General features: G+C 34.2%; 1 protein-coding gene across 2 annotated transcripts in view; it reads left to right on the forward strand.

Moving 5' to 3' along the window:
- The window catches only part of WDR26 (WD repeat domain 26), a 39,482-nt gene that overhangs the window by 3,302 nt on the left and 23,276 nt on the right, over positions 1-12,904 (forward strand). For both annotated transcript variants that reach the window (XM_006916201.3, XM_006916202.3), the window contains exons 4-6: positions 4,814-4,950; positions 8,163-8,260; positions 9,324-9,480. In XM_006916201.3, coding sequence (XP_006916263.1) covers positions 4,814-4,950; positions 8,163-8,260; positions 9,324-9,480 — 392 coding nt within the window. The remainder of the gene's footprint in view (positions 1-4,813; positions 4,951-8,162; positions 8,261-9,323; positions 9,481-12,904) is intronic.

Below are 12,904 nucleotides of genomic sequence, written 5' to 3' on the forward strand. Positions count from 1 at the left end.
TGAATAGGAAGTGAAGTAGGGAAACCAGCTGTTTGTTAAATACTAGTATTTAATGAATGTTACCTTTTAATTGGGTCAAATATTAATCTTTTGCCTTTGTCTATAAATCTAATAGAGTCTCCTGTTTTTGATTTTTGGATTTTTTTTTAAATCAATTTCAAAAGAGTTTTCAAATTCTTAATGTAATTTTATACAATAATATTGTAGAGAATGGACTTCAGGTGAATTAAAGGTACATACAAGCATGAACAAGTATGGATTCATTTTAATTAATGATTTAATGTATTATCTTTAGTAAATATTTAAAATACTAAAATTTTTAACTTAAAATTGAATCAGATGATTGATAATAAATTAACTCATGGAATAATCAACATCATAGTAAATTTCAAAAGAAAATGAAAACAAATTAAAATAAAAAATAGCTGTGTTCAAAAGGATTACAAATTTTCCACAGTCATTGTGTTTGGGGTTTAAAAAAAAACAAAACCTCAATATATTTTAATTGAGCAGTTTTTCATAAATTGTTAGCTGTGCCAAAATGGAAGGTGACCCTAAAATAAGGACAATTAAATGGCCCAAATAAGAATTGGGGTTCTTTTCCCATTGGACAAGTTAGCATTGCTTGTATGGTGACAGTAAAGATGATGGACTGTTTTAACATACAGGAGTGATTTCTTGGAGGACTGTTTTCCTTTTTTAAGCTTCACCCAAATGACATCTGTGATTCAGTAGTAAAAATTTGAATAGGTTCAGTTCCTTTTTTTTTTTAATTTGCTTATAGTAATTTGAGACTTCTGTATTGGATTTAGATTATGACTATATCTCATTAGAAATCTTCATTAGAAGCAACGTGTAAACTGAAGAAAGGTAGTTGTAGATAATAAGGAGGAATCCTTTCTTTTTACAGCCTGTTCAGTCTATAGAACATTCTAGGATCTAATAAAAGATGAAGATTAAATCTCTGGCTGAGCCTCACGCCATCAAACTGTTTAGGTATTTATACAAAGAAAGGGGTTCAAATTTTATCTCACTTTAAGCATTGATGAATCAATTGCTTTTAAAGATTCAGTTCAGCATTTTTTTACCTTTCTAATTGTGTTTAGATTTACTCCTCTCCCCCACTACATCTCTAGAGGATAATCTAATGTAAGCATAAATTTGTAACAATACCTTAGAAGACAACTATTTGTTTTTTAAACATAATTATTTTAATTGTATACCCAGACACATTTGACGACTTTGTCTAGACTAAAATTGTATTTAACTTTTTAAACCTGAATGTTTTTATTGACCCAATCCACTCTTCCCCCACTCTAGCCTCCCATTTAAAAAAATGGTTTCCAGTCAAATGATACCAGAAATAGCAAAATTTGCTCTGGATTTTCTGGAAGCTGAGCTCATGAATCAACATTTTTTAGCTTGGGTTCAGTTATGCTTAGCCATATCTGGGGAATTGGGGTGGGTATTGAGATCAGTAGCATAGCAAACTTTTATATGTCTAAAACTGTTTGATTATTTTTTAATATAAGAAAAATATACTTAAGTATTCAAATATTAACTTGATATACAAAAAATAACTAATATGTTTTAAAGTCCAGTAGAGAGGAGTTTTGAGAGCCACGTTTTAAATATTTCATTTCTCTTTTTCTCTGAGTCGTGATTTAATTGATATAACTTGGTTATAACCTTATTCCAGAGTTAGTCAGAACCACTACCGAGTTAGCTAGACGGTTGTTGATAACCAGACTTCCTGTGCATCGTAGTTTCTGAGTTTTTCTTTCACACTGAGTTCAATGTAATTATGTGGGAAGAAAGGATAAAGCCATCCAAATATTGGGTAGGATGGGGGGGCAACAGCTGAATTTACCTTGCGAAACTATCTTTCAAGCTATTCTAGTCACTTACCAATTTCAAGTTTCTGTTAGATAGTAAAAGAGAGAAAGAAACACTGCTATGCCTGAAAATGCTACAAAATTATCAGAGACCAGAAATAATCTAAAAAATTAGGAGCTGGGGAAAGATAGTTTATTTTCTCTTCTTTTTTTTCTCTCTTTATTTAAGAAGCTTATGGTCTTTTTTAAAAAATGTTAGTGAAGCCCTGTCCCCACTTCAGCAAACTTCAGTTTTGCCCAATTTTAAAAAATTTTTTTAGTAAATAATTAACAACATTTTTAACCCCCCAAAAGAAAGATATTTATTTTCTTGAAACCATATTTGCATTTTTGTGCCTTAAATTTTGGGAACTAAAATAGTTTTGCTCTCCATCCTTATCATGTACATCAAGTACTTGAACGGATTTTAAGGAGACTGTAATTTTCTGTCAAATCTCTAGCTGTGCTTGGCCAGCAGCACAGCATGTTAGTTGCCATGTATACCACCAAGATTTGATATCCGTTCGAGGATAGTCTTTGTCTTAATCTGGATAAAATGACTCATAGAGAAATGTTCTTGCACTGCTTTTAGAGCATTCCCTGTATACAGGAAAACGTGTTTATATTGGCTTCTCTCAGAGTTTTGCTCTGCCTCCCTCTTCTGTCCTGCCCTGCCTCTATCCCGTAGAAAGAGAATAACATGTTCTAGCAGGATCTTGGTGGGAAAATAAGGGGGAAATAGCGCTTGGGACACTGTCCCTACACACATTGGAATGGGGGAGGAGGGGTGCATAGGATCTAATGATTGACACCTCATAAGTAAATGAAGGAGGATTTGCCCTGAATTAAAAAACAACTACTAAAGGAAAAGAAAAAAAAGAGGAAAAAAAAAAAAACCAATTTTCCCCAAATTCCCAATTGCTAAGGAAATTTAGTGAAAAACTGAAATGTACATTCTCTGGCCAGTTCTATGTGGCATTTAAATGAAAAAGTTCTGTAACTAAATATGATTCTCAGGTTTGAATCAAAAACAGTATGTGAAATGAAACTTTTAACAGTTTATGGATAAATGGAAATACATGAACTCTTCATTTCATAAAGAGTTGAAGTTTTTTTCAGAAGATAAAATGGTGAGAATATCCAGAATTAACTTCAAATATAAAATCCTTTGATTTTTAGATTGTTTTGTTTTATTTAGTCTTTTGCTTTTGGTTTTTGTCACCTGATAGACTTCAAAGTACTTTTTTATTTGACATATAAAAGTAAAGTTACATGTACAGCAGCATACTTTTTAGGGCATTTTGGTAACTAATCTATTTCTGAAACATTCATTTAGTCAATCTAACCTAAAGTGTAAAATTTGGTAAGTGTAATTTTTCTGGAGTTATAGGAGCTTATCTCATAGTATGAAATTTTTTCTATCCTTTAGCTATAGGTTTAAGATGAGATTATTACCAGACGTAAGGAATGAATCTTACAAAAGATGCATTTAAATGTATGCCTAATAGATGTGAGAGGGTTTGTTTTTATTTTCTCTAGAAATCATTTTTATAAGCTTATAGGTTATATCTTCTAAATACTCCCCAGTAGAAAACTTTATAGAGCAGTTAATTATTCTCTTTAATTCTGTAAACAAATGATAATTTCTCCACATCATTTTTTGAGAGCAGTATATTTTCATTGTTTTTAAAGTAAGCATTAACTGTTTTTTAAAGTAAGTAGATTTGAGATTTTTCCCACTATGTTTCTTGGAGTGTCTAAACATGACTAACATTTTATGTCTACTAACTCTTCTACCTCCATCAGTTGGCTTGCTCAAACACCACAAGTAGCAAATGCAATGAAAGAGTACCCCCAAGCAGTGGTCCTTAATTAGGCTTAAAGTTTAAAAGAAATTCCAAGTTCGATATTCATATATATATCTTTTCTCTAGTAAAAGCTGCTAGGATTATGGTGATCACTTTCACGTGAAAAGTAAAGTAATAGAGTAACAGAACATTAAAAAGTATTAAAACCAAACACATTTCAGAAAAAGAAAAAAAAAAACAATGTAAAAGTGCTTCACAGTAAGCTGGAAATGATTTATCCTTTGAGGGAGAAAGAGCTGATAATAATTGTGCTTCACAGTTTAAATGCACCAGTGAGAAGATTGCCACCCATCCACAAACACAAACCTTCTATTGTAGGCATCCCTTTATTCCCTCCTAGAGAATGAGTCCATCAGGCTTAGGCTTGTCCACTTTAGTACAGGACACTCACAGCTTTGCGCCCCAACCTGTAGTCCATTTGCTGCACAGCTCTTCTTTTTTTTTCTTTAGAATTTTATAAAGAGTTCATTTGAACCAAAAATGATAGCATACGTATGCCAGGAAGCAAAATCTCAAATCTTATTTTTGATAGGCCAGAATCTGACACTCAAAACATCTCATGGCTCTAGTTCTGCTTTCTGGTCCACTTAGTCTTTCACATTGCGGCTTTTAAATAATTCCTCCATTAACTGGATTTTCTGCAATATTTTTCAAGACCTGTTGCATAAAACCCCCTAGTGCCTTGTTATAAAAGTCAGGCTTTTTTTAAAAAGGAAATCTAGAATCTACTTGGAATAGTTTTAGATTTTCATACAAGAAATAAAATTCTAGGTGAATGTTTTGAGGACAGAATTCATTTTTCCCTATTTCGATGCCTTAGTCATTAATGATCTTACATAACTTGAAATTACTTGTTTAAAACAGTTTTATTAAGACGTGGAATTGAGCAAAGTTGTATTTAATCTATGACAACTCTATTAAACCAAATAATTTTGAGTCATATTAAAGCTTTATAAAAAGTTATTGTCGAAGGGCATAGTAGAATGGTTTCTACTGTTCTGTTTAGGCACAAACATTTTCTGAACCTTCCATCAACTTTTTTCCCCTGACTGCTGCTTTCTGTCATGTCAGAGGATGAAGTTTTTGCTGCTGCAGCAGAAGTACCTGGAATACCTGGAGGATGGCAAGGTCCTGGAGGCACTTCAGGTTCTACGCTGTGAATTGACGCCACTGAAATACAATACAGAGCGCATTCATGTTCTTAGTGGGTAAGGAAGCAATTTCTTAGACTCCAGGCTGATGGCAGAGTTGTTACTTTTATCAAGGTTTCTATTCCAAAGTTATGTTTTTTTAACATTTTCCTAAGATCTGAATATTGCTAAATTCTTAGATAATATTTGTCTGGATAAACACACATATGTGTACAAACTTTTTTTGTCATTCTAGGAAGCTTTTAAATTTAGAATAGAGAGATATTTAGATGGGTGAAAGGAAGAAGAAATATATATTGACAATAAAAGGCCATCTCATAATCTCTAAAAACCCTGTGCCAGAAAACCCTATGGCGAAATCTTCTATAAAAACAATAAGCAGTGAAGTGTTCAGTATTGATGCATACAAACTTTTTTATGTATGCTTATCATGTACCAGGTTCTTGATAAGCATTTCATATACAGTCTCATTTTATTTGCATGTAAATCCTTTAAAAGTCTTAGTGCCAAAAGGCTTGGTTCTGGACCTCCCTTCTATTCTGTCTACAAGCTCTTCCTAGGCAATCTCATTCTGTATCATGCCTTCATGTACCGTCTCTGTGCCAGTGGCTCTTAAATGTACCCTCTCATCTGAACTCTCAGTGTATGTGTAATAGCCGACTTGACATTCTCCATTTGGATATCTAATCGGTGCCTCATAGTTATATTTTCAAAATAAAATTCTTGATTCCAGTTACCTCTCCACCACCACAGACCTGTTCCTCCTCTAGTTTTGCTCATCTCAGTAAATGGAAGGACCTTTTACCCACTTGTTCAGACAAAAAACATTTTTAAGTCTTTTAACTTTGACATGTATTGGCCTAACTCCAAAACATCCCAGATTTGTTCATTTTTCTCCGTCTCTACGATTTCTACCCTAGTTAAGCCATAAACACCTCTCCTTCTCTTAACAAAGCACATTTCACACAGCCACAGAAATATATAAGTAAACCATATATTAGCTGTTTCTCTCCCTTTCTTAAAACTTTCCGCTGGCTTTCCAGCACACTTAAAATCCAAAGTCTCTGCTCCAGCCCACAAGGGCCCTGATCCTTTCCCTTACTCGTTACTCTCTAGCAACACTAATGGTAAGGCATTTGTACTGCCTGTCCCTTTTATCTTAAACTCCTTTTCCCTAAGCTGGCTACTAGTTGCTCAGGTCCCAGCCCAAATATCCTTTTCTGAGACCACCCAACAGGCATTCTCTGTCACATCACTTTGTTTTTGACTTTTTTTCTTAATAGCATTTTTCACTATATGATATGGCCCAGCATCAAGAACAGTATCTCACACAATGAGTTTTCAAATACAAAAAGATAGACCCAAAAAGATACAGGATTCATATTAGGGTTTTTGCAGAGAAGGAAACTGAGCCTCATAGCAGAGGAGTGAAGTAAGCAGTCAAAAATAGAGTTAATAAATCAGGGAGCTAAGATTCAAGTCATTGGTCTTTACCCACCACTACATCTTGAAATAGTAAATTCTGCTGGATATCTTAATTTTGTACCTGACAAATTACCTTGTTCTGGTTACCTCTTACATAGGTGTCTGATTGCTGTATCACCTAAGTATCATTCACCTGATGAATATTTTTTCTGCTCTGGTAACCGCATATATAATATAATCATGTAGTTTTTATCCTGAACCGAACTTCATCAAGTTTATCCCTTGAATATTTCACATAAGGAAATGGTCCAGAGACGACAAGATGCAGAGTTGGCATCAGAACTCAGGGTTCTTTCTCAGTCCAGTATTCTCAGTTATACCATGTGACTTGCCATGAACAGACATTCATTTAAAACGTTAAGGTATAATGTATATTTTCAAAAGGACACAGAAGCACTTGTAGGTCACATTTGCAAAATTTAAAAGTAAACAATTTTCCATAAAATTTTTGATAAATTTTGCTCCCAAAGTTATATTAGAAAGCAGATATTTGCAATATCCAGCTTGTAAGGTGTTGTAAATCTTAACTACTCATTCTATTGGGGGGAGGGGAGTAATTCTCATCGGCTAAAACACTGTATACTAAATAGCAAGAGAGCAAGTAGTTCTGATAAGTAAAAGGCAGTTATATAGATGCTAAATGCAGTATGCTTTATGCAGTTAAGAAAAGGGAGGAGGTGGTACTCAGGTTAACTGAGAGGTTTCTGATACTTATATTATCATTTATTAAGCTCTATGTATATATCAGGTAGTAGACCAAGTATTTAATATACTCCATCTTATTTAAATCTCACTATGCTGTTTACTACCCTTTTTACAAGTGAGAAGAACAGATTTGTCTGAGAACAGAGTACCAGACAAAATAGCAGGAGAGTTACTTGCCAGGTCTAATCTCCATGTTTGAATAATGCCTTCACTTCTTTTACTTTTAAAGCCCGTTCTTCTGAGAAGAGCCAGAACCAGGTCAGGGTCACACTTCCAGCAGGGGGCCCTCATGTATTCTCCAGAACCCATGAACTTTAGCGTTTATGCCTCCTTCGGCACATATAGTGAGTAATAAAACAGTTCCCAAATTTTCTACTTTGGGATCGCAATACCTTTCACAGGATGACACAAGGATGGTTATCCAATTATACCATTTCTTGAGTGACGTTAATGATAAACTCTTAAAGGTATGTTGTTTTTGTTTAATTAACTTAGTATAAATATCTTTGAAGGGTTTTTTTTTTTTGTTTTTTTTTTGTTTTTTTGTTTTTTTTTGAGTTTTGTTTTACTATAGAGAAGCAGTTAAGTTAGCATAGTGGTTAAGAGCAGGTTCTGCAGCTGGAATGCCTGGGTTCATATTCCTACTTTGTCTCTTAACTTAACCCTAAGCTAGTTACTTAAGCTTTCTGTGCCTTGGTTTCCTCATTTATAAAACTAGAATAATAGTGCATACTTCATACAGGATTGTAATGAACATTAAGTGAAGTAATAGATGTTGACAGCTTAGAACAGCCTGGCAATAAGAGCTACATATAGATACTGATATATAATAATGAATATAAGAATATATTCTATTAAGAGATAAAATATATAACAATATATATTTAGTTATTTCTTTTATATTTTAGTAATTATATCCAGGTACCAGGTTGTATTAATGAATTGGGTCCACTCTAGAAATTTTTTCTTGATGTATCTTAGTAAGAACTAGATATCCCAAGTATAATCAGCAGTTTTCAGCTATGTTTAATCCAGAGAAAAGGGTTTGATATTTGGTTCTTTCTGTGTCATATTTATAGGTATCTGATGTGTAGCCATGCAGAAGACCTGCGTGCAAAAGCAGAATGGGAAGGCAAAGGAACAGCTTCCCGATCCAAACTATTGGACAAACTTCAGAGTAAGAGTCTTAATTTTTCGTGTTTCTGTGTTTTCTCTTAGATTAGACATTAGGAAACAGTTAGGAAGACTTGGGTCTAGTCTTACTTAGTGGGCATTTAGAGGAGGGGACAGCGAAGCCATTAAGAGACCCCTTAAACCAGAGCTTTCAAATTCTGCCATGGAGCCTTGAGAAGCTAACCTCGGAAGTCAGTGGAAGGGTGCTGGTCCCAGAGCACTTCTCCTTCCATTTGTTTTATGTAGTGATGCTACCCTTAAGATTTTGCTTGGGTTGAAAGTGCTTTGGTTAGAGGAAAATATGTAAACCACAGCTTTAAACCATGAGCGTTTTAAATATTTCGTTGATTTCAGTATTAAGGCCCAGATTTCTTACTCTTCCCCCAACTATGTTCTATAAGTTCCAAGTTAGAAGAAGGGTTTTATTTTTGCCACATCTTTTTCATCAAAAGATTGTCTTTTTTCCCCTCTGATTAAATCATGTTCTGTATATATTTCATGTTTTCATGTTGAGGTGGGAATGGAGATCCTAACAATCAGAAAACCATGTGTTTGGGGGAGGGATAAGGCATTAAAGGAACAGGATAGATTGGTATCAATATCAAAACACCAGTTATTCCCTGAATTTTGCACAGTATCCTTGGCATTAGAAGCAATTTGGTGGGGCCTGGAATTTTACTTATATCAGCCTTTTGGCTTGCTCTTTGTGAAATGGAGATTTTTCTTACACTTTTAATGGTGCGTAATTTCCCTTTCTTACACAGTCATTTTTAGATTTTCTTTTTATTGTCACTGCCTTTTTATTTATTTTATTTGTTTTTGTTTGTTTGTTAGAAAGTTCACATACAAATTAAAGCCTTCCTGTTCAAGTGCATTCCATTTTAGTGGCAACAGATATTCCTAAAGCCCACATGTTATATCACCCAGACTGTTCTACATGAGGGACACAGTGTTATTAGGGTAGGGCACGTGCAGTAGCAGATGAGCAAATGTCTTTTAAATAAAAGTTTATACTGTTTTGTTTTTTATTTTAATTTTTCTTTTTTTAAAACTGTCTTCTATTAAAGCGTATTTACCGCCGTCAGTGATGCTCCCCCCACGGCGTTTACAGACTCTCCTCCGGCAGGCGGTGGAGCTGCAAAGAGATCGGTGCCTCTATCACAACACCAAACTCGATAATAACCTGGATTCTGTGTCTCTCCTTATAGACCATGTTTGCAGTAGGTAAGAGGACAACTTCCTAAATTCTGAAGTAGGCTGACATTTTACAGGCTCGGTATGGACTTTATTAAAATGTTTTGTTTTTTTTTTAAGAGTTTTATCCTGTGGCTATAAAACAATTCATGTCTGATTTAGCATTTGTTCACGACTAAAACTAGGACTATCGAAGTTGAAAATTAAGAGAAATTTATGTGTGTTTGTGTAGTAAACCACACCATGAGAACTGAAACTGGAAAGCCTATTTTTCCTTTTCTTGTCTATGGGTTTGGTTGGTCATTTTCTGTATCTGGTCATTTTTTTAAGGACTTGTACGTAATATTGTGTGAGAACACTAGTGACCCAAGTGTTTGCTGTCTTTGGATGCCAGAGATCACTCTAGTAACTCTTTTCTGGACGTTATATCTATTTTAACTATGGCCCAGATAATTTTCTGCCCATAAAGATCATGGAAATATTTTTTTCCTAATGACAGTTCTGCTTTTCAGTAGGAGATAGCCTCTAAACTAAAATTGGTTGGAATAACAGGTATTAACTTTCTGGTTTGGATTTTGTTATTATAGTTAACCCATGCACATAATTTAACTTGTAAGAAGTCAGGCTTCACTTTTGATGTTAGGAATATTTTGAGTAAAATGTCCGTACTATTTTCATAATCTCCAAAATTATAGCAGAGCTTTCATTTATAAGATGCTGAAAAACAAATTGTGAAATCTTTCGAACTCCAGTAACGAAATGATTTGGATCCGGTGAACCAAATAAGAACAGCTGCTGTACATGTGGTCAATTTCTTTTGCCAAACATCCTCAAAGAACTACTGAAAAGAGCATGAATAGGAAAGACAAAAGTATATAAGTCTGAGGGTTTAAAATGAGTAAAAGCAATGGGCAAATATACCTGGGACAAATTACAACTTCTAGATGAAAACTATTTTAAAATAATAAAATTAATGTTAAAACTTACATAGTTTTACATTTTCAAGTAAATTGTAATTCAGCATCCAAGAGAAAGAGAAAGATGTTTCAATTCCCGCAGACTCTAATTTTGCAGTTTCAATTGTTTTTTTGAAAAATAACATAAGGTAGGCGCACTTGGGGAAGAGTATATTTTTAGAAGTTATTTTTGGACTCTGCTCCTAAAAAAAAAAAAAAAAAGGAACTTCTTAATAACTATCAAAATTATACATGCACTGTGATTTAAGATAATTTTTTAGGTGTGCATAAACTATTTTCATATGTAGTTGAGTTGTTACTTCACCCTCCCCAATTGCCATAAAAAATAATAATTATTTGAGCTGTTGGCCTTACATTACAAGTGGTATTTATCTTCAAGTATTGGGCAGTTACTTGGTGCATGTCTTAAATGTTCTCAAAGAAAGTGATTGGAGATCCTTTTCCTTTATCCCTTTGTACTCTTTAACATTGTTCTTTGACTTGCTTATGAGAATTTTTAAGTCTTTTTATTTGAATTGAATAGAGATAGGAGGAGATAATAGATTAAAGTGTATATGGTTTCTATTTCATAGCTTCTCTAGGGAATTTAAGACTAGTGTGAAAATTAAGGCATTAAGGCAGTTGTGAACCGCAATCTTTTTTTTTTTTTTTTCTTTTTGATTCTTAAATTTGTTGCTGGTGGAATACACTGAAAGGTATATTTATAGTAGGCTGTGGTTCAGGAGGTGTCAGTAGGTTAAGAGCTTGTCTCCTTGTGTGGAAACTAAAATCTATGAGAATGTGACCTACATTTTTTTAAGTGTTTTAACTTTTATACCAATATCTTTGATAGTAAATGATAGAAAATATGTAGACTGACTTTTCCCAACCCTCAGATCAAGAATCAGGCTCCTGTAAACCTGTGCAGAAAGCACCCTGGTTTTACATGAGATGAGAGAGTTCTCACTCTTCAGATAACCATTGATGGGAAAGCCTTCTCTACAACAGTTTAAAAACAAATCTTTGACTCGATGTTCCTCCTAGTTATCACCCCTCCTACCTCTGCTCTAGAGTCAACTCCTTAAGAGTTGCCTACCATCCTGCGCGTTCACAGTTCCCACATCCTTCCTTCTTTGCTCTTCAGACCTCCAAGTGTTGGGGTTTGTGCAGCCAGTGCGACCCCAGGACCACTGCGGGTGCTGGTGAGGAAGGGCGTCTTTATTAAATCCAGTGGCCGCTCTCCAGCCTGTATCTTGACCCTTCTATGTAGCAGTTGACTCCTTTGCCTTGAAATTTTTCCTTTGAGATCTAAAACATTCTCGACTCTTGGCTTTACTCCTGGCTGCACTTCTGGCTCCTTCTCTTTGCCTATCCCTTTAATAAGTCTATATTCCAGATTTATGTTTCTTTTTTTCATCCTTTTCTCTTCCTTTAGGTTATACTTCCGTGGATCTAATGACTCCTAGGTCTGGGCTAGAGCTGTAGAATTTATTTCCCAAGCCTTAGACCTTAATACAACAATGAGGGTTTGTTCAAGTACCTTAAATGCAACATGTCAAGAATAAAACTTCCCTCTCCTTTCTCCTCTCCCTGCAAAGTCTGCTTTTCCTCTTGAACTCGCTGTCTCAGTGAAAGGTTACTATCTACTCAGTTTCTTCAGGCCAGAAAACCAGGAGTCAGCCTTGACTTAGCACTCTTAAGTTAGATTTTAAAGACACTAAGCGGGAGATACCAGGCATTAAGTCAGTAGATAAATGTTTAGAGTGAGTTCTCTTTATTGCTCAACTGGGAAAATAGAACCTGAATTTGATTTAATTCCTAGTATTTCGCACTCATCTAGAGGTCTTCAAAAGAAAAATTGGTATTGTTTATTATCTGCTTTACTCACTTTTAGAAACTAAATTTTAGCATTGAACCTGGAAGACTGTCTTCAGAAGTTAAATCTTAGCATTGAAATTAAATACCAGCTTTTCCTTGTTCTCTCTGGAGAATGGAGAATTAATTATGCTTAAGTGAACTATAATTTTTTTTAAATCCTGATCAGCACTGAAGAGTTTTCCTTAGGTTGTATATAATGTCTATTTTTCACTGTTAATATATACATATTTTTGGTTAAATTTGACCAGCAAGGAACAGGGATTTTTTCTTTAATGATTTTTGCGGAGTTTTTTTCAAGAGCAACCAATGGAAGAATGTTTCCACAGGTAGCTTTGTAAATATTAGTTTTTTAGGAAAGGATTATTACAAAATATTTTAGAGACTTAAAATATTAAGATTCAGTTTGATTCACATGATTAAAATGCTACATTTTATTTAGTTTTATTTGGGAAGCTAATGATATTTTTAACACTATCTTAAGTTTTAAATTTAGTTGAAAAACAAAGACAAGTAAACTATCACTTGTTTACATCTAGAATTAGGCTTTTAAAAAACTGTGGACTGTTAGTCTTTTTCAAAGATTATTTACATAATGATTAAATGACAATTTAAATACGTTA

Source organism: Pteropus alecto, unplaced genomic scaffold, assembly GCF_000325575.1.
Source record: "Pteropus alecto unplaced genomic scaffold, ASM32557v1 scaffold65, whole genome shotgun sequence".
NCBI classification, from domain to species: domain Eukaryota; kingdom Metazoa; phylum Chordata; class Mammalia; order Chiroptera; family Pteropodidae; genus Pteropus; species Pteropus alecto.